Source organism: Ambystoma mexicanum, chromosome 4q, assembly GCF_040938575.1.
Source record: "Ambystoma mexicanum isolate Mex_15411 chromosome 4q, UKY_AmexF1_1, whole genome shotgun sequence".
Classification (NCBI taxonomy): domain Eukaryota; kingdom Metazoa; phylum Chordata; class Amphibia; order Caudata; family Ambystomatidae; genus Ambystoma; species Ambystoma mexicanum.
The window spans coordinates 781002962-781024715 of NC_090928.1; the positions used below are offsets into that span (position 1 = coordinate 781002962).

Genomic DNA, 21754 nt, shown 5'->3' on the forward strand with positions numbered 1-21754 from the left:
GTAATATCCTTGGCCTTGAAAGGTGCACACATGTTGAAAGATGTAATTATAGCAGATGTAATTATAACTAAAAAACTCCTAATGGATCGTTCATGCTCACAGTTCCAGGGAATGGCTTCTCTTTTGGGAAAAGGCTCTCCCTTCCCCAGGTCTGTTCAAAAACTTCCAAACTCCTAAGGGCATGAATCTTTCTTGGGGTTATTTGGTCAAAAAACAATTTAAATATAACGCAACTAGGATGCAAGCCCCAGCTTTATGGTATACCTGGCGTGCACCCCTGCCAGGTTCTTCTCCAAAATCTTGGTTTGGTCTGGTGTACTCTCTTGCCAGGGCTTTTCTTGTATAGTTCACTTTATGCACTTAATTCACTGGTACGCTCTCCTGTCAGGACTTCATCAAACTTTCACAAAAATACTTCGACTATTTCCATTAAAACGACTTGGCTCCCCTCTTTGCCATGCTTAGGTGTGCTTTATTTAGTTTGGTTTTCTCCCCTGGGGTCCCTCGAGCCCTTACTCTCATTTGCTTAGGGCCTCCCATGACATCCCGGACCTTCAGCACCCATCTCTCCACCCGTGTACCTGTTTCTCTCAGGGAGAGGTGGTTCCTCCTGTTCGGTCGGTGGATTTTGGGTGCTTTCTGCAGACGGCGGCTTCTCCAACGCTTGCTTGTCGCTTAGCTCTCCACCCACCTCTGGGTTGTCTAGCCCATCTGTCTCTGCCACCTGCTTCTCACTCGGCTCTCCACCTGTGTCTGGGTTCTTCGTTCTCGGTTGAGATATCGTTGCCCAGCCACAGACAAGCTGGAGGTTGCCAAAAAGATTGCTCCTGGCAGTTTGTCCAGGAGGTCTTCCTCCTCGGATCTCCCTCTCGCTTTCCTTCCCTCTCGGTGTTCCAAGGTTGACGGGACTCCTCCAGGCAGCATCTCCTCTCTGCTGGGTGGGGTTTGTAAATGTCCCGGCGCCTATAAAATGTTCATAACGACTAGAGCACATGCTTTTTGTATTCATGGATCTTCATTGGTCCACTCTGCCTCCTCGTCTCGGTGTTTCCATACATCTAGTAAGGACAGGGATGGTGTTCTACTCACATGATATTTAGTAGGTGTTGTGGGTAGTGGAAGGGAACTAGCACAGTAAGCCATTAAGGCTTCAGATATGGAGGAAATATCCCTAAAAGGGAAAGGGGGATATGTGTTCCTATCTGACGATGCCGTGACATCAACCCTGAGGGTCGCCTCCCCACCCCATGTGGTCCTCCCTCATATAGCCACCACCAGGGTCAGCCTCGGGTAGAAGCTGCTGTCCCCTGGCCACATTGGGAGAGGCTACCACCGGGAAAGGAGTGATGACATAGTCTCATTCATCACATGATGGAATGTCCACATTTGGGCAGCTCCTACCTGCAAACTGCTACAAATACAAATGGGTCTCTGGGATCCCAATAAAACTCTAAGCTGTGCTGTACCTATGCTCCCCTGATTAGATTATACTATATCATATTTAACATGTTCTATCAGTTTATTCTGTGGTATACTATTTGGATTTCTTCATCTGTCTGAAACTGTCCTTAAATACCAGATTTCATTATGTCAACCTGAACTTGTGAATCTACAATTAGTAGGATAAAGGAAAGATTAAACATTGGAGCCCGGTTAGTGTGCATGCAATCAATGTCTCCATGCAGTAAAGCCCTTTCAAATTATACAGTCATTTGTTTGGGAAAAGTATTCTTGTTATCTTGAACTGTCAGCAAATCAGATATAACAAAATAAAAAATGTAGGAACAAGGATGTAAATGTGCTTCTAACCATTAGGGATCGTATTATCATAATATCAGACATAAATGATCTTTAAAACCGGAATCAATTTCAATTCAATTATAATTTGTAGATTCGCTAGTATTTGATAGGTTATTAACGTATGTGAAAGGAAATGAAGGCAAAAACTTTCTGTGAAGAGCAAGGAAGGAGACACATACACAGATCATGATTGTGGTTCAAGACTTTTCTTAAACAATTAAGGGCTTGGAACATGCCTCACTGTCCCTGATCTAGGAGGTAGTTCCATAGCTCAACAAGAACTAAGGGTTTGTCCTGGGTCAACGTGTCCAAACCAAACTGTCCTGCGTCTGAAATCCTATCCTCGCCCTCACATCCTAAAAGTAACTCGAAGGCCTTAAAAGTGCACACATGTTCAAGTTCAAAAGAAAGATGTAACTCCAACACAGACGTTCCGAATGGATAGTGTTTATAGTTCCAGGGAATGGCTCCCTTCTCCAGGTTTCTCTTCACCTAGTACTACAGATCAATAAGACAATCAAAGTTCTTTATAGCCCAAGAGGATAACTCCCTCCACTTGGCGTTGCACTCCACTCATAGGGAAATATCTCCCTTCTCAGGTCTGTTCAAACTATTCGAAATCCTAAGGGCATGAGTATTCCTTGGGATTCTTTGTTCAACAAAACAACTTGGATGCAAAACAACTGGTATGCGGGTTGCAGTCGCACAGGACACCCGCTACACTCCCCTGTCAGGTTCCCCTCCACATTCAATGCAATTTGACTCACACGCTTGGCTTTGCCTTGTGCACTTTCCTGCCAGGCCTTTCTAGCATGTTTCACTTTACACACTTTCAAACTGAACTTTGCTTGGTATATTCTCCTGTCAGGACATTCGCGTACAGGACACTTTAGAAACTTGTAAACTTGACTTCTGTTACTATCCCGTTTGACATATCTGGTTTCAAATCCCTTTTCATGAACTTCTCTGGGTCTCATCTGTCCTTAATATCGTTGTCGAAGAGACTCTCGCGCTGGCCTTGAGAGGCTGGACTGGTCCGCTCCTCCTCTCCCACCCCGGCAGAGAGAGACAGACCCTGGGTCCGGGATTGACAAGGCCGTCCTCCTCCTGCAGTGACACCGTAGCTCCCGGGCCCTTTCCCGTGAGCTCACTTCCTGCAGGTCTGGGCTATTTCTGGAAGACTGGAGCAGCCTGTGCATGTGCTGCTGGAGGCTGCTATCACTCACTGCCTGTGAGTGTGTTGTGCATGCTGCAGGGAGCAGGCTGAGGGCACCACCGGCTGGAATATTTCAAGTATATTCCTGAGAATAAGAAAGGACCTCTCCTCCTCCAAACCACACCTCATCCCAGATCCAGATAACCAACCAGAATGGGGTCTGGAGATGAGGACTTGGAGGAGGAGATAATTGACGGATATAAACCAGAACTGGACCCCACAGGAGAAGGAGCTGCACGAGGCATGCATCAAGGCCAAGGCAATGCGTCGCATGAGGAGGACCTCCTCCCGAGACTCCACCCGTGATTCTCTGTCTGAGGCTGGGGAGCCCATTGTGGCGGACCCTCACAGTCCCAAAGGGAAAAACCATGACAGGAAGTCGCGTATGGGAAAGGGAAGAGGAATCCCCAAAAAAGGTGGTGCTGGAGGTAAGGGCATCTGGGGGGCTTCCCGGAGTCGTGTATGGTTATCAGTAGCCTGATGCCCAGGAGCCCAACTATGATGAAGTTGCCCAGGGTGACACTGTACCAGAAAGTCGTCCCAGAGTTGGATGAGAGTGACCTGGAGAAAAACATACACCCCATGTTGCAGAAATACTTTGAACATGGCGACATCAGTGAGTTCATCGGCCTGTTGAAGGAGCTGAACCTTGGCAGGAAGAGGCACGAATTCCCCTCACCGGCTGTCTCCCTCTCCCTGGAAGGCAAAGCCAGACATCGAGAACTCACTTCTCAGCTTCTCTCTGACCTTGTGAGCAAGATCATGAACCCAGAGGACATTGCACAAGCTTTCCATAAGATTTTTAAGGACCTCCCTGACCTCCTATTGGACACTCCAGAGGCACCACAGATGGGCCAGTTCATAGCCAGGGCAATCGCAGATCAGGCTCTTCCCCTCGACTTTCTGGACCGCGACAAGGGCCAAGTAGACTGCAACCATGCACAAGCCGATTTGAACAGAGCTGCTATGCTCCTCAGCATCAAAAGTGAAATAATGTGACTGAACAACGTTTGGGGAGTGGGCAGTGGACAGCGACCCGTGAAGCATTTCATCAAAGAGATGAATCTTCTCTTGAAGGAGTATCTTAACGCGGGGCAAGTCTTGGAGGCTCAGCACTGTCTGCCGAAGCTAGAGGACCCACACTTCCACCATAAGCTGGTCTACGAGGCTGTGCTGATGGTGCGGCGAAACTCCAGTTGCAATGATTGTGAAGCTGCTGAAGGGGCTTTGGGAGACGGGCCTGGTGACCCTTGACCAGATGAACCGGGGCTTCCAGCGGGTGTATGAAGAGTTACCAGATATCAGCCTGGATGTGCCGCTCACGCACATCATTTGGAGAACATGGTGGGCCTCTGCTTCGAGGACGAGGTCATAACCAAGCAGTTGAGGGATGCCTGCCCTGCCAGGGGCCGCAAGCGTTTTGTGAGTGAAAGGGACGGTGGGCGAATCAAGTTGTAAGGAATCCTCGGCTTGCCAGTCTTCCTAAGGCTCCACGTTTCCCTGAGACCAGTGCAGCAGTGGGCAGTTGAGGCAATGGGAGAAGAAGAGGGCAAAGATACATTTTTCTGCTTTTGAAAGCTGCGATTATAAGATTTGAAGAAAATGTAAATAAAAAAGGCAGGGGGCCATGTGTCAGGCAAAAAAGAACCCAAAAAGAACAGGCAATGCTTGTTTCTGACTGAGGCATTATCCCAACTCTAACCTGTCATACAACCTTCCAGAGCCCCTATGGAAAAATTATCCTTCTAGATGGTTTGCGAGTACTTTTCTGGATGGCAGGGTTGAGCTAGAACACTGCAGTGAATTGCAAAAAACCTATCACTGATGGATTTTGTTGTAATGCATATCTGCAGGCATGCTCAGTATGTGTGCCAGCATGGCATAAATAGGTTGGCATAGTATGGTGCAATTAAGTTTTCTTTCTGAAAGCTTGGCGTGTGCACCGAGTATGTTGAAATGCTAAGCTAAGTCCCAGGTGTGCTGAGAGCTCTGACTTAAGTCGAGTAGCGGCACAGGCTGTTCTGGTGACTTTTTGCTAGTTGGTGGCCCCATTGCCTTTACTATTCCTTGTGCTGCAATAGTGGCTTCTATTTTGGAGGCCGCACCTATGTATGTAATTCATGGTCTGGAAGTCATGGGTGTGCCTTCCTATTATACACCCCAACAGAAGCTCTCCTGCAATCCAGTGCATCTACCTTCATAGATGGGTCCGAGGTCAAGCGTCGACCTGGTGTCCACCAGGCCGGGTACCCATGTAGAGGATGTGAAGGAGTGATTTATGTCTGCAAAGATGTCCTGTCTAGGGAGTAACTCCTGTTGTGTTGGACAGTGCGCCCTTGGGCTTGCAGCCTTGATCTCGATTTGGACCTAAGTACTCGTAGGTGCATCATCTTTGTGGCAGCAACCAATAAATCGTTGTTGAAGGCCACTGCTGAATAGATTTTAATGTTGGGTGCTTTCGGTTTGATTCTGTCAAAGCTTTAATGTTCCCCGTTCTGCCAATGAAATGTGAGTCAAACGGTCTGGCAAGTAGACCACAGACAATTAAAGACTGGATTCTAAGGCTTACTCAAGAGACTAGGTAGTCCTCAGTGTATATCAGGTGTTCAAGATGGTTTATAGTGAAAATGTCGAAAACAAAAATGTCGAAAAAAATAATGTTGACCAAAAATAATGTCGATTTTTTTTTTTTATGGGGGGTTCCCCCCCTCAACTCCCTGTTTATTTTTTATAGCTAAACCCAAAAAAACATACAAGTAAAAAAAAAAAAAAACACATTCAATGGTTTTTTTCCGACATTTCTTTTTTGGACTTTTTTTTTCCCACATTTTTGTTTTCGACTTTTTGCAGTCGACATTATAACTGCACACCGTTCAAGATGCTGCAGAAACGTGGCGTAGGTCTTCTATCTTGTATGTTGTTGGGACCTTTTGCGTTGTGATCAAGTGTGTATAATGCACTCAACCGCATGTGCTGACTGAAGGGGGAGCTCTGCAATGACAATGTCCTTTCATCCGTTATTTTGATGTAAATAGTTAAATAGCCTCTGCCCACATTGTTACCATGTCATCTTTCCAAGGATGATTGAGTAAAGTGGGCTTTGGCTGCCACCTAGGCAGATGCCATCCTGTTTGGGGCTCCGTTCTAGTCTGTTTCCCTACTGGTTTTGATGAACTAGTGAAGGGGTTGCAAGGGCAGCCTCCTCCTCCTTGTGCCTTCAGCTCAGAGGTTTGGTTTAGCCAGAGTCCTGTTTACATTAGAGGAAACTCATTCTTTTGTACCTGTTTCGCTCTCTGTGGCATTAACAAACAGTTCCAGTAGCTGCAAGCTGATTAGTTTAAGAGCCTTGGATTGACCTTACCCTTTGCTTGTGTGTACAGTTTCCAAAGTAAAAGTGTTGTTGGCTGCAGCGTAAATTGCAAAGACAATAAACACCAACTACCATCTGAGAATGTTTTTGGGAAAAAAATATATATTTATACGTATATTGTTTCCAAAGTGCTGCGGTGTCCCAGGTTGCCTTTTCAGTACTCATTGGCTCTTGTGGCATTCTCCAGTCCTCTCGCAGTCAACATGAAGCAACGCTCCGGTATCCAGTCTCTTCTTCACAGGCTCACCGGTTCTGCATAGCGGCTTCTGTATCCTTCGTGGCTCCAGCTCTGTTGCTGTACCCTTCTCTGTATTCAGACGGGGCTGGTGCTGCTTCTCGGTTCCCGTGGCCACCAGGAAGATTTCCCTTCTTTTCCTGGTACGGTTCCAGCACGGCAAACCTGCTTCAGCAGTCGGTCTCCTTCCCCCAAGCCTCCAGGATCCCCGGTCTTCTCTGTGGCTCGGCAGTCCCTCGGGCAGCACAGAGAGGACGAAGCTTCTCCAGGCATGCTGGTCATGGTTTTTAAATGCCCCAGCACCTATCATACTCTCAAAACCACTAGAGCGCTTCCTGGGCCCCTGGGCTTGACCAAACCTCATTACACCGTTCAGCCTCCTCGTCCCAGTGTTCCTATATACATGGGAATGATAGGCAGTCTTTGCTATTCTATTCCCAGAATATTGAAAGATATCAACAGTAGGTTTTATGGGTGGTTGAAGGTGATTGACACAGTATGCCATAAAGGCATGAGAAATGGAAGGAAGGGGGATATGTATTTTCATCTGATGGTGGCGGGTCATCCCCCCCCCCCCCCCCCGAGGCTCGCCTCCAACTGCGTGGTCCTTCCTCATATAGCCGTCCCCACACATATACCAAATGCACTGTTTCAGGAAATAGCCCAAATTCATTTGGTCACTTTTAAAATACTGGGACTTCCAAGTTTCCCTTTCAATATGTGTTAATTGTTAGGGTGTTGAAGCTTACACAAAAGGTGGCATGGTGTTGGCTATAGACATTTATTCATGTATAACAAGTCCCTCAGTATCCCTATTTCTAAGAGGGGTTTCCCTGCTTCAAAACTAATACTAAAGGGTCTGTAAAGATGCCTGTCAAAGCAAAAGGCCAGTATAACTAAAAGATAATTCAAAAGAAAGTTCCTTCTCCAGGACAACGTCTCCCTTCCCCTGATGCCTGGATAATGTTCAAAAGAATGTTCTCTGGAACAAAAATATACCAGGGGAATGACTTCCTCCCCTTGGCTTGCAGGTTTCACAAAACCTTTACACAACTTCAAATCCAGGAAAATGGCTCCATTCCCCTGGTGTAGATCAACAAAGTTTCCAATAAAACCAGGGGGAATGACACTCTTCCCCCGGTGTCTCTACAACTCAGTTCGGTACCAGGAGAATGGTATTGCTTGGCACAGTTCACAAAAAGGCCAGGGGAAATTACTCCCTTCGCCTGGCATCTGTGAAGTATGATCCAAGAGCTTTGGCCCCTTCTCCAAGAGAACGACCCCCTTCTCTGGTGTCTCAAAAGTTCTTTCTCACGACCCTCAGCTTGATGTACACTTTGTCACTCTGTTTTGTCATTAGCAAAGTCACAAATCCTTCTTTGCCGATTACTGGGCTCAGTGCCGCCACTGCAGAGAGAAGGTTCTCCCTGCTTGCTCAGTTCCCCTTTGTTGGGGTACCAGACCCTTCTCTGCTGGGTCAGTGGGCTTATAGTCGCCACTGTGATGAGGACACTCTCCTCGGATGCTCAGCTTATGCTGGTTAGGGTGCCCGACCCTTCTAGCTTCCACTGTCGTGTCCCCTCCAGGTCTCTTGCACCTCTCGTTACCTTCAAAGGGATTTAGGTGCGCCACCGGGACTTCTGGGTCTGGGGTTCTTCTATTTGCTGTGCTGGTCTTCTCCCTTCGGTTTCTGAAGCGTTGTGGGAGCTACATGCTCCATTCTGTTGCTCAGCTATTCGCTCTTGTTTTGCGTTCGGTCTGCGTCAGCTGGCTGCTCAGAGAACTTCTTCCTTCCCTCGCCGGCATCCTCTGCTCTACTCTGACTCTGGCCTGCCCACAGCTTTTGAAACTCCCACTGGTTTCCGTGCCTGTAGCTTCTATCGGCTGGGTTTGATAGCTTGGTTAGTCAGTTGTCCATAATTCTACAATGTTGCTAGTCCGGCCCTGGCGGATTGAAAAAGTCATTTGTTCTTGTTGATAACTTTATCTTCATGCCTCCTTGGGGCCACCTCCTACCAGTACTAGCAGAGTTAAAGACCTTCACGTGTCCTGCGCTCTTCATGGTCCTAGTACTTTTGGCTTTAGCTTTACCCCCGTATTACAGAAGTGCATAGGTTTACTTTCAACAAAACAGCTCTGAACAATGGGGGAGGCTAGGGAATGTTGGGAAGTGAATATTCAAGGGCTGCACCCCACGTGATCGTCCTTATGCCCAGAAGTGGAGTCCCTCCCCACGAGGTCCTCCAGCATTAAACCACCCCTAGGGGGAATATTGGGTACCGGCCGCACCTTCCTAGCCTCATGGAAAAGGATCTCCACTTGGGGCGGGGGGGAGGGGGGGAGTGACAACAGCATGTGAATAGTCACATAATGCAGGAGCCACACTAATCGCAGGACACTGCTCAACACTGAAAGCACCCACCGAAAATGAATACTTTGGTTTTAATGACAGTGCTTTACGAGAGTGGGGTTTCCAAATCCCAAAAAATATGTTCTTTTTAAAAACACATTGAACCACTAATATTGAAAGCACATGGAATCATTTAAATGCCAGTTCATAAACCTCATAGCAGACAGAGGATTTTTCTGCATTATTACCAGCAAGTAATGAGGATCCCTCCTCATTGCAGGTTGGAATGCTGGTAACGATAGAGGATTTACTGAAATACTGCATTTCAGTCAATTAGCACGCGGAATAAGGATGGAAATGGTTTAGATAAAATAGCGTCTCATCATGCTGCTGCACATTTTTAATACACAAAAAGGGGGCCTGTTATGCATTTGTATGCATTACATGGTGAACCTGGGCATCAGAGGTGTCCACATTTTCACCCCCTTACAATGTTCTTATACAAAAGTGTTCTCTGTATTAAAGGGAAGTATTTAGAATACATATGGGGACATTTTGCACATTTTATTTTTGCCTCTTGGGTGGAAGGAAAAATGGTATTTACTTGCGGCAGCTTTCCAAGGGAACCATGCCAGAGATATATACTGCCACAGGCCTGCAATATGGTGGGCACTTAAATAGACTGTATCTATGTTACCACCAGACCTTTCAATGAAACCATACAAGAAGAGTTTGGCTGTTTCCCCCAAGGAATATTGGTTGAAACTAGTGCCAAATGGTGCATTTTACAGCATGCTGAACAAGTAACATTAGTAAGAGATGAAAGGTTGCAAAGAACAGTGTATACGAAGGTTTGAAAGCACTCCTATTGGATTAATTATGAAAAACAGAAACAGTGCCAAATCAAGCTTTTCAAAGCACCTCAGACCAGTAACACTGAGGAAACAATGTGATGGCAGTTTAAAAAAAAAAAATGTTTTGCTAAAAAACGAATAATAACATTTTTAGAAAGTAATTTGATATCATGCATTTTAAAGGAAATTGTGACAGTCCCATATGTATATGGCATTAACTGCCATTTGACGGCATTACTGCCACATTTGAGAGAAGCATCCGAGTTCCTAATCTTTAAAAGAAAAGAGAAAATATTGCATCTTATTACAATGCTTGGACACTTTTCTCTCACTCAATGAACCCATGAATGCCAATGGTAGTAGCACCAAGAGGTTTCTTGTGGCGGTAAAGCCCCTTACAAAATACAACAGAACACAGCATTTAAGTCTACACTTGAGATATGCAGCAGTTGGACATGCGAGTGCTGCACCTTATAAATGGGGACCTTGCCCTGTATAAGGCATTAACTGGCATTACTCGGGCACTTGAGGCTGTTCTTGGCATGTGATGGCAGCAACTGGACACGTGAGGCTTAACATTTCATGTAGTAACTATTCCATGCATAGTGGACTTTACCTAGCATTGGTGGCATTACTCAGGTGTTGGGAGGTAGTGACTGCATATTATCGCAGCACCTGAACATATATGGCTGCAACTTTAAAACAAAAATCTGGGTGTCAAAACACAAAGTTTCAATCCAAAAGCCAAATCATATGGCTTTCAATAATGCTTCTTTTCTTTCAATATTTATCTTCCTCTCTTATGAGCTCTTTTATCATCCTTTAAGCTGCTCCTTTTAACCCCCTGGGACTGTGACAGAATAGGTGTTTAGGACCTTCTGTGGCTCTCATCCTGAAGTTGATGGTAAAATAAATACAAGTCAAAGGTTCGTCAAGTGCTAAACTCCGAACGCAGTCCCTTTACCAGCTCCATTACTGTGGGGCCTGGTGTGGCAGTAGAACCAGAACAAAGGTTAATTGTGGGGTATGGGGGGGCAGAGGCGGCGGCAAATGGTCTGAAGGGGCGCAAGTAGCCAGTGGGCCATATAATGGATATCCCTGCTACTCCATGTCCTTGCCCGACTCTGCTACAATTTATTTTATGTATTATAGGTATTTCATAAGGGAAAAACCAGTAGCTCATGATGATTCCGCAACCACTAGTTCCTGTGGACCCCACAATGAAAGCATTAGTAATTTTAAGTCCAATGGAACCCTTGTATATAGATCTTGTGTATACGGAGCTGAAAGAGACTCTGCCACTTATTCAAAGGTAGAGGCTGCTGCCTGGCCTAAGAGTGTGAGAAAGGGTATACAGACTCTGGGCTTCTTGCATGCAACAAACTCTAGAAGCTGCTGTGAAGAGAGACAAGAACTTACTTGCCCAAGAAACCATACTAAATATCCTAAAATCTTTTGAAGTACAGTGTTATTACTCTTTATCACTGGACCCTCCAAATGTGCCTGCAGCAAACCCTTACCTAAATGTATTTTACGGCTTACCACCCTTTATGGGCATCTTACTGCAGTGTGCATAGGGCATGGTTGATTGCTATGTGTGCCTTTCGTGCCACTCTTTGGGGTAAAGTATACTATCATGTGCAGTTGTGGAGGCTACCTGGAGCGCATGCTGGTGATTGGAGAAGCCAGAGGCATGTATAAGACATGTAGAATACTGCCTATTCAGACTATTTTTACTTCAGGTAACACATTTGTTGTTTGCAATTTCTGAATATAATAGTTTTCCAAAAAAGAAAGTGCTGGTTTCTTTAATGCTATAACAACTTCAACTTGATGTGTACAATTATATTTTACATAATTCATCCTCTTTGTCAGATGACAGAGATATGGACCCAAACATCCCCCAAGCTCGACTTGTACCCGGTTAATGTTTCCTCTAGAAATGGAAAAAACTTTTGTAGTGACCGGTATCTTTTAAATAACTTCCTTAAATATCTGGATGCATCTCGCACAAGACCTGAAGGCGTTTAGTGAGCATCATGGACGTGGGGCAGCTGGATATCTTCATTGGAGAGCAGGCTTACGTTGCACTGCAGGTGATTTTGTTGGTGAAGAGGAAATTAATGCTGCCCCTGTTTCCACGTCCTCAGTGAGAAGTTTAACATCAATGAATTGTACAAGATGCAGAAAATATGCTCCAATACATAGGTTATCAATGCATAATATTTAAACCAGTGAATTGAAATGTTCATAGTTCTGAATGCTAAAGAAAAGCACCTATATGAAATTAACGCTACAAACATACCTCACTTCTGCTCGGAAAGAAGCATCTCCCCATCTTGTTGTTTCAGCAACTCTGCTAAATAATCCTTCACATATTCGCGGTATCAAGCCAGAATCACCCTGTCATGAAAAAATGACATTTGGTGTATGCTGCCAATAATATCAAATTGAAGTGTAAAGGAAAATAATTAGTTTGGATCAGAATAAGAACACAACAGATTCTAAGAAGGGCTGCATTCAATCACATGCTAACAGAATGTTCCAAACTGGCTTGGATCACAGAAGTAATGGCTGGGTACTGCACTCACATAGCAAGATGGCTTGTGACTAAAAAGTTCTACATCTCAGTAAAAAGAATATATTTAGCCCATTACATCTTCAACATGAACAATTTTTGGGAATGCAAACCGTCTGGTACCAAAAAATGTATTGCAGACGTTGTGGCGCCACTGAGAAATGGTTTCTGTACAGGCACGTTAACAATAAATCCTAATCGACCGACAAAGGTGATGAAAGAAAAGGCTTAATTATAATTAAAATTCTATGCCATTACAGCTGCTGGTTTTTTTCCTCCTCTTTTTCTGGTCCATTTTAGGCCTGGCTGGATAACACTCTTTCAGACAGAATTATTTCACATAGAGCGACAGGAAACCGTTGATATGAGGCGTTGGCTAGCAATGAACAGGGATCGAAATCTGTACTCAGTAGTGGCCATTGGCTAGTGTTAACTGACTTATGGCAAATAAGAAATGGTGTGCAGTGTGTATGTGTAGAATTTAGGTGGCAACTACCTGTTCATGGCTGGCTAATAGCTTGCAACTTTAAATATTTACCCTAACAACAAAGCTTTGTGATTAGTGCTATTTGAGGAGTACAAGCTTCACAAATGTTGAGTGGAGAATAAATTGCATCAAAGGTATCGAGCTACTGATTCTTCCATTGCCATCAAAGTCTGGTGCACTCTTTTGGAGACTGACCCGAATTTTCATTAATCTAGTTCACATTATATCTCCAAATATTTTCAAAAGAACATATCTCTGAGCCAAAATGATTGTATATAATATCATTCCATTACATTTTTTGGTTAATATATTTCCGTCCTCTGCATTTGTTAGCAATTCAAAATAATTTTTTCATATGATCATTTTGGATAGTTGACTAATTTCTTTATTTTGTTCAGTTTGTTGCAAACATTTAAAAAAATCGCGATGTATCCTAATTATTTACATATAGTCAACTAGTATTCATACATCCATCAATAAAAGGAAAATAAAGGAAAATCAGGGTTATCGTTAAACATGAACTAAAAGTAGAGCCAGAAGCACAGAGAAAAGGGAAACCACTGAACCCAATTAACTTCCCTGATTGTTCCAGTCTCTTTCTAACCATCTGGCAAATCTTTGTGCTGTAGAAAACTGTCAAGATAATTAATAACTGCGTATGTTAACATCTGGTTGTGACCTGACAATATGTACAACCACCAATGATCCATCTCCCCATTCAAGGGAGAACATTTCCTCAAGGCCGCAGTTCTTATAAGGTTTAGAGCTGAACATTCGACTACCAAGTGTTTCAGAGATTCCACTTCAAGCCAACAAAATCGACAACGGTTATTTCTGCTTTTTTGGTCATGTTTTAGCAACAGCATCTCCTTGGTCGGTGGTTGGTTCAATCTCAGCCGGATGAATTGATATCTTGAGGGGACTTTTTGCAGATAACTCTGGAGATGGTTAACACCACGAGACTCTGCACTGAGATCAAGACTGGATTTTAGCTTAGCTCTATGGTTGATGGTATTTATCCAGTCACAGTACTTCACCTTTTTTTTTGGTCAGCACATGGATTGGTATGTAATAGTTCAAGGTTCGCCCCAATCTGCTCGAGAGTACTTAGAATTTTACCATACCAATCTTTTAACAGTCGTTGGTAAGGTTTGTCATCTTTTGGAGCAGGGAGATTGATTTCCACAGAACTACTGAGCTGACGGATTGAAGTCCCGATTCATATCGAACGGCTGTAATAGAGACGTTTTTGGACAACTTTAGGACTCTTTGCCAAAACTGGCCTTCTAACTGGTTCCATAAGGAGTAATTGATGTTCCAACTGGCCTCAATACCAAAGGTTATTGTTGCCACCACTTTCTGCCGGTAAAACATCAATATTGGCATGAATGTAATTTCCCAAATTCTCGATAGAGCTTTGCACCTTGAAGTTTCAAGATGCATTTTTCGAGTCAGTTCTTTAGTCCACTGCCATTCTCGAATTGAGGTGTTAAATATGATCCCAAGTTATCTTATGTTTTGTGTTCGCTCCGGTTGTCTTCCAACTACATACCATTTGAAATGTCTTCCTTTTGCTCCATGGTTTGTTCCAAAGACTAACATTTTTGATTTTTCGACATTTCTTTCCATATCGTTAGCGTCCAGAAAGGATTCTAGCTTCGATAATGGGTGTTGAAAGTCTATTTATGCCGTGTCTACCAAGACCAAATCATCAGCATAAATTGCCCAGCTAATTTGATTTCCATTTATTCGTGGTGGAAAGGCTTTTGCCGTGGACAAGGCGTCAGGCATGTCAGCGATGTACAGTTTAGAAATGAAGGCTGTGAGAGGGCAGCTTTGCTCGACACCCCTCTCTGTTTGGATGCTTTCGGGCAACTCACCCTTTGCATTTAATCTTACACAAATGGAAGTATTCGAGTGCAGTTGTATTATAGATTAAAATAAATAGTTCGGACAATTCCAACTTTGCAGTTTAGTCCACATTCACCTTCTATTAACTCGGTCAAAAGCTTGACACATGTCTATGAAGGCCAGGAAGAGGTTTTTGTTATTTTTCATGGTGTCAAGTTTTAGGAGATTAAGCAGGGTGAGATTTAATTCCACCCCTACACCTCTAGTAAAGTTTGTCTGCCTGTCGTCAATTATTTTTTCCTCCACTGCCCACTTAGCCAATTGTTTTTGTACAAATGATGCAAAGATTTTGCCAATAACATCAAGCAAGGCAATCGGCCGGTAGTTTACAGGATCTGCTTGATCCCCCTACTTAAAGATAGGGACCACTACTGCTGATTGCCAGGAACTTGGGATTTTATTTTTGTCTGAGATTTTATCAAAGAGATTTAATGAACGAGGTCCACTGAATTTTGTTTTTCTTTAACATTAGGTTAGATAAAACCATCCGGGCCAGCCGCTCTGGAATTCTTGAGCCTTGTGATGGCATCTTCTATTTCAGAGTTTTCCCACTCAAAGTTCCATGCTATTTCCGGGCTTTGAAGGGGGACAGGGGCTTTAGTCAGAGGTGCTTTAAAAACTTTAGCAAAGTGTTTCACCCAAGCTGATTCATTCACTCCAACTAACATATTTGCTTCCTGCGTCAATGAGCCAGCATTAATAATTGTCCACATTTCACGAGTCTGTCTGTTACATATTGCTTTTACCATAGTTTCTGCCTGTTCTTGATCACAAGTTAGTTTGTACGAAATCAGCCAGTTCCTATACTGTTGTCGCTTTTTTTTTTTAACCAGGAAATCTGCCAATAGATGTTTTCTCTTGAGTTTCCTAAGGTTATCAAGCAACTTTTTTTTCTTCCCAATATGGACTTTTTTACTAAAAGGATGTTTATGTTTTAGATGATCAGTCTTGAATCCAATTTGTTTCGAATGAAATTGAGCTAATAGTGGGACACAGTCAATCGAGTTTTCACCTCTTGCATTGACGTGCTAGCCTATGCAATAACTCGTCGATCTGAGTTGCAATCAATCTTAACCAATTTAAGCCTTGGTTTACCTCCAATGAAGCTGTATAGACCTCATTCAGTACTGTTGGACTACATTTTATTGACCAGCACAATGAGACAGCGTCATGGTCACTGTTCAACATCTAACAGATGCCGACTGTGTTGATTTTTTGGATCAAATCACGGGACGCCCATATATAGTCTAGGGTTTTATAGGAATTATTCCTAGACCAAGTAGTTTACGCTGGAATATCACCAGTGGTTTGTCCATTTAACATTTCACAGTTCCTATTGGATAAAGCATCGAGCCATCGTTTCCCATGAATGGCAAGTGGATCAGTAAATGTTTCTTTAATGTGGCCGGCTTTGTCAACCCAGGTATAGTTGAGGTCTCCACACACAATCATGGAAAAGTTGACATATTCCAACATAAAGTCATCAATTAGCATTGCTATTGATGGCAGGAATTTAGATGTTGAGATTTTGGCAGGGTTCCAATAAACCTTTAACACCAATATGTGCTCATTCACTGTTGGTGCTTTGTGCGTTATTTTTGTGATTGTGCAGTGCACACATGCATTTGGATGCAAGGATTTCAACACACACCACTCTGGTAGGTTCTTCACCAAGGTTAGTAATCGAGAAAAAGGACGTCCACACAGGTTTTTCAAGGCTGGATTTAAGGATATAGTGTAGCCTTCACAAACGCATTCAGGTTTCTTGCAAGCAAAGCACGTAATTTATTTGGCTAATTCATTATCTTGCAGTAAATTAATAAATCCTCGCGTATTCCAGGAGATTAGGGAGCACTCCTTCATGTCATAGATTGAATTCAGCTACCGGTGTGAACTCTGATCTGGCTACATCGGTAGAGCGACCAATCTTCTCGAGGAATTGTGTGTTTGACTCACGTCTTGTGTTGCCTTGCTCAAAGTGTTCTAGGAGAGAACATCTTCTTTGCTCATTTGCTGTTAAGTTACTGCCTTTCAATGAAGTCTTTTGGATTGTGATGTCTTTGGAATTTCTTGGGCTTCCCACGTCGTCGCTTATCGCATAACCAAATGTGAGAAGCTGGTTTTCTGCAGCTCTTGGGGTATTTACAACAAGCTGGGAATGGACGTGTAATAGAACACAGTCTGATCTTTTCTCAGAGAGATATTCCACAAGATAATGTGTTAAGACAAATTAAATTGCTCAGTCCTTTTCGGGGATACTTTGAAACTGCACCATCATCAGCATATAGAAAGTCATTGGTGGATGATGTGAAAGGAGTCTGTTTTGTCACAGTTAGCAATGCCCTAATTTCTTGATGTGCAAGATATACCACCAGCTCGTTCTCTGTCCAGTTAACAGTGTCATCTCATGGAGTGCAGTGTAGCGAAGCAGGTGCAGAAAGTGCTAAAGTCGGCCTCTGCTTCCTGCAGGCCCCAGCTTAAGAGCTGCCTATTGTTGCTCACTACCCAAGCCCTTGGTGTAGAGACCCAACTGACGCTGTACACTGGGGGCTGACTGTGGAAATGGCAAGCAAAAGCTCTGAAGCCATAATATAACAATTTAACATACACAAATAAAAATCATACAAACATTATAAAAATGTCAAACAAAAAATGTCAAACAAATATTATAAAATAAAAGGCCTTAAATAAACAAGAAAAACATTGCAGTAAAATCCAAGGCGAAAATAGGCCCACAATAATACCCACCAAACCCTACAAGTGGAGACCTTTGCCCACCATAGGACGACAGCCTCCAAGATAAACACCTTCAAAGACAACTCTCTTGAGGTCTAAGGAAGTGTAACAGTGCCTGCACTTTCATAGCTTTATTGTGCAAATAATAGGGTTTCAGTTCTTCTCAAACAGCAAGTGGGGTTGGATTATCCTGTTTCAGAGGAATAAAATCATAAAATGTACTTTTACAGGGTGACGTCATGTTTAGAGTTTTTTTCACCTAAGATAAGATTGTTGAATGTAGAAATGCTGCGATTCTTGATCACTTCCTTCACAAGTGACCATTTTTACAGAGACTCAACTGACAGATCCAGTCACCTAGTAGAGTATTGCACCCAGTTTCACTTTCATTTTAATGGATTCAGATACCAGTTTTGCCTGGAATTGCATGGTGGCCAGTGGCACTGTGCGGTGAAGGTTTGAATATAGTGCTGGTTATTCTTCACAGATTTTTCCCAGTACTTATAGTATTCACCAAATGCGGTGACACTGAGGAACTGAGTGGCAGTGCCTCTGGAAGAGGTGCAGAAGCTGTGCTTAATACAGAGACAATATTATTGTTTTCTAGTTTGGATCCGAATCCTTCTGTGTCTACTACAGCACACACAGATCTTGCCCAGCAAATCCAGACCAGGGGTAGCCAGTGATAGCCTGAGCTAAATGACCATAACAGTGTATGCATTGTTAATGGCTCCTTTGACTATTAATGTGCGTTCTTATATGGTTAACTGTCCCAGATAGATTAACTACTTCGGTGCAGATGAAAGATACTTTAAAGCAGTTGTTCATGATATGGCAGTTACATTCTTCATAGACACATTCCTTATCGGTTTTGGAATATAGTCGTTACACTGGTACTGGGTTTTATGCTAGGTCACAAAGCTGCTTGGTTCATGTGACGCCACGCACTGTCTCTAGAACTACTCGTTTGGTTCATGTTTTCCGCTGCTCCCCATGCAGCATTTTGCGTAATTGGTTTCTGCGCACATTCTATATAGTGTTTGTGCTCCTGTACACGCCGACTGAGGCGGTAGTAAGCCATTATATTCCATTTTACTAATGGTAAGAGCTGTACGATACCCTGCAGACTGGGTTACATGAAGAATTTAGGGAATGACTATGCGAAAATTAGCCTCCTTGTTTCAATTCACTGCAGTGCTTGAAGTCTCTGACTAAACTACCCAATGCTTATTATATGATTTGGTTTTCAAAGGCAGAATTCTATTATTGAATATGGTGCACTGTCATTTTATATCACGATGGTTCCATTTTGTTCGTTCAGTGACTGCAGCAAACCTTACAGAGGTTTCCTACCTGGAGATCAATCGAATTCGGAGCTAATTAACATGTATTCTACAGATGTCCACACCTTACGCATTTGGTCAACGGGTGGACATTGTGCTGCTTGCACATTCACGTACTGAGATAAAATGACAGCCTGGCTACATATTGTTCAAAATTGCTACAAAAACAACAGGAAGGGTTTACAACCTAATGATGTTCGTAGCCGTACACAAACCAGTAATCAAAACACCCCGAATACCTACAGGATTGCCCATCATAGTATACGACTTCCCGGATCCAGTCTGTCCATAAGCAAAGATGCAGGCATTGTAACCTTCAAAAGCTGAGGTCAGCACATCCGTGCCAAGGTTTTTGAAAACCTAAGGAGATATTTAAAAAAGAACACATTAGACCATGCCGCTTGGTAGTACATCTAAGCAATGCAGCCCACATTTGTGATTACAAAATCAGTTTGGCAATGAGCGTTTACACTATAGATCACTATCAAGCATTCACATAATCTCGCTTCCATCTTTCCAGACAAGCAAGGCAATTACTTTTCCATGCAGTGGCACTGTAAATAAACTGCATGTCCTACACATGTCCCGAAGGGGCAAGTAGTGTTTGATATATCAGATTATACAATCAAACAGCACAATTATAGAATCACAGACACAGTGGTTTGATATTTTAAGCTCCCTGGATACATCAGTTGAGTACTAACTAACTAACTAACCTGGTAAAGGTAAAAAAGAGAATCTGGGAAAGCGACTGGATAAGGACCATTGATTTTGTTGTGGAATACCATTGTTTTTTATTGTTTATGGTTTAACATGTAAACCTTTACAACTATTTCAGTTAAATATAGACATTATAAAACCAATGCACAATAAAATATAAGTGCAAACAAATTATGAAATGAAAAGTAAATAAAACGAATCCAGAAAACTATTATCTAATTAACCAGAAAAAGTCAAATCAATTGATTTAAAAAAACATGCAACAGCTCACGCATCAGACACAAACGGTGAGCTTAAACGTCTTTGCCACAATGAATCACTATGCATCCAATTTACTGAGAGTAACATCTTACCGAAAAAGCTCATACGCAGAAAAGTTAATGCAGGGCACTCTAAGTAAATGCTTAGTCGTTTCAATGTTATCCCCAATATTACAGAATCTACATGATTTATTGTCCTTTTCATTTTGCCCCCTCCTTTGAAGCATCTCAAGTGTGGGCAGCACGTTCCAATGAAAACGTAGAAACACTGCTCTTCGAATGATACATGGGAACAGAATTAAGTATGGGGGAATAGTCCCATTATTTTTGTATTCATGTCTCAGGTGACCCAAAGACGGGTAACTGTATTTTGTCAGTAGTCTCCACCCAATCCTGATCATATAACCTAGTAGGGTTTCCCGGTTACCTTGCAGCAAGTGAGTTACATAGGATCTTGTGACTACAAGATTTATACGCTGGTTGCAGTGTGTTAAGGTGTGTTTTTTTAGTAATCACTAGCTGACTCTGGCCACGCGTTGCTGTGGCTCAGTACGGTTAAATGAAAAAGAAAGAAAACAGAAAGCACACATTTCTAATATGTTTAATTTCACAATGCTTGTGGGCATACAATATTTTTTGTTGTTCCATTGTCTGTGCAGATATAGAGATTGTCTGGTTTGCAGACTGTAAAACACGTAACATATAATTGTCGATGTGAGAAGCAATCCGTGTCTAGATGTAAACCGCACAATTCTAGTGATTGGCCTTGAGCTTTGTTGAGGGTGATTGCAAACGCAAGTTGGCATGAATTGTGCTGTTACGATTTCTGCGCTGAATGACGCCATTTGGAAGCATGAGTTGTATTTCCTGATGTTAGATAGGAAATGGTTTGATTCAGCGGTATATCCAGCAAGCAAAGTTTTTAATGGCTCTGGCGGTTCTCCAAGTTGAGGCAGTTCAATTTTCCCGGCGCCGCAACACATTCCTTTCGTTTCTCCATTAAATTTCAGAGCCTTCCAATAAGGACACACTTCAGTCATGGTGCCAATGAGAACATGCCGGCTCAAACTATAATCATCAGCTGGTTGTACTGGAATGCAAGGCGATTGTAATCGCGTGATTGCTGAGCACGTAGTCGTGTTTGATGTTGATCTGCTATTTCTCGTTGACGTCTTTCAGCCACTCTCAGCCTGTTTCGTTCTCAACAGAATGAACGCAGCAGCTCTGAAGCTGCAGAACACGATCGCCGTGCTCGCAACCGTGCATCCTGAAATCTGGCTACACGTCGCTCTGCTGCTTCCTCAGCACATATTTGAGCCATTCTAAATCAGAAACACTGAAATGGAATCGTAAAATATTCAGTATAGCCTGTGTTGCTTTCACGTCCAACAGATGGCGCTGTTTTTCAGAAAATGGATTAATGAAAGGAGGTCGAGTCGTGAATCACTGTGTGGCAGATAAATCAAGGGTTGCACTCATAGGATTTCATGGCTAATGCCGTAGTGTTTGCCAGGAATGCTGCCTGGCAAAAACTACGACATTAGCCATGAAATCCTGAGTGCAAATCTTGATTTATCTGCCACACAGTGATTCACGACTCAACCTCCTTTCATTAATCCAAGACTTTATTACCCTACCTGCCTTGAGAAAGAACCTTCGGGTTCGAAACAAACACGTGTTGACTGACCACTTCTTAGACTAGTTGTCTACTTTATGACAACTGTGACCTTGCACAAAACAATACGAGGTGACCAGAACAACAAAAACCCGAGCTCAGCACAGGAGTGTTCTATTCTAGAGCCCACATTTCTCCCATCTGATCATATAACCTTTTTACCATTTCAGGATTATCAACAAAAGGACATAATGTTCACATTTAGGTCTTCCAGAATAG

At 43.1% G+C, this 21754-nt stretch overlaps 1 protein-coding gene and 1 pseudogene across 6 annotated transcripts in view; one reads left to right on the forward strand and one right to left on the reverse strand.

The window, feature by feature from the left end:
- The window catches only part of KIF16B (kinesin family member 16B), a 3050718-nt gene that overhangs the window by 2629974 nt on the left and 398990 nt on the right, over positions 1–21754 (reverse strand). For all 6 annotated transcript variants that reach the window (XM_069608346.1, XM_069608345.1, XM_069608343.1 and 3 more), the window contains 2 exons: positions 19124–19240; positions 12131–12228 (listed from right to left, as the gene is read on the reverse strand). In XM_069608346.1, the coding sequence (XP_069464447.1) occupies positions 12131–12228; positions 19124–19240 (215 nt within the window). The remainder of the gene's footprint in view (positions 1–12130; positions 12229–19123; positions 19241–21754) is intronic.
- LOC138467113 (programmed cell death protein 4 pseudogene) lies at positions 3074–4479 on the forward strand (annotated as a pseudogene).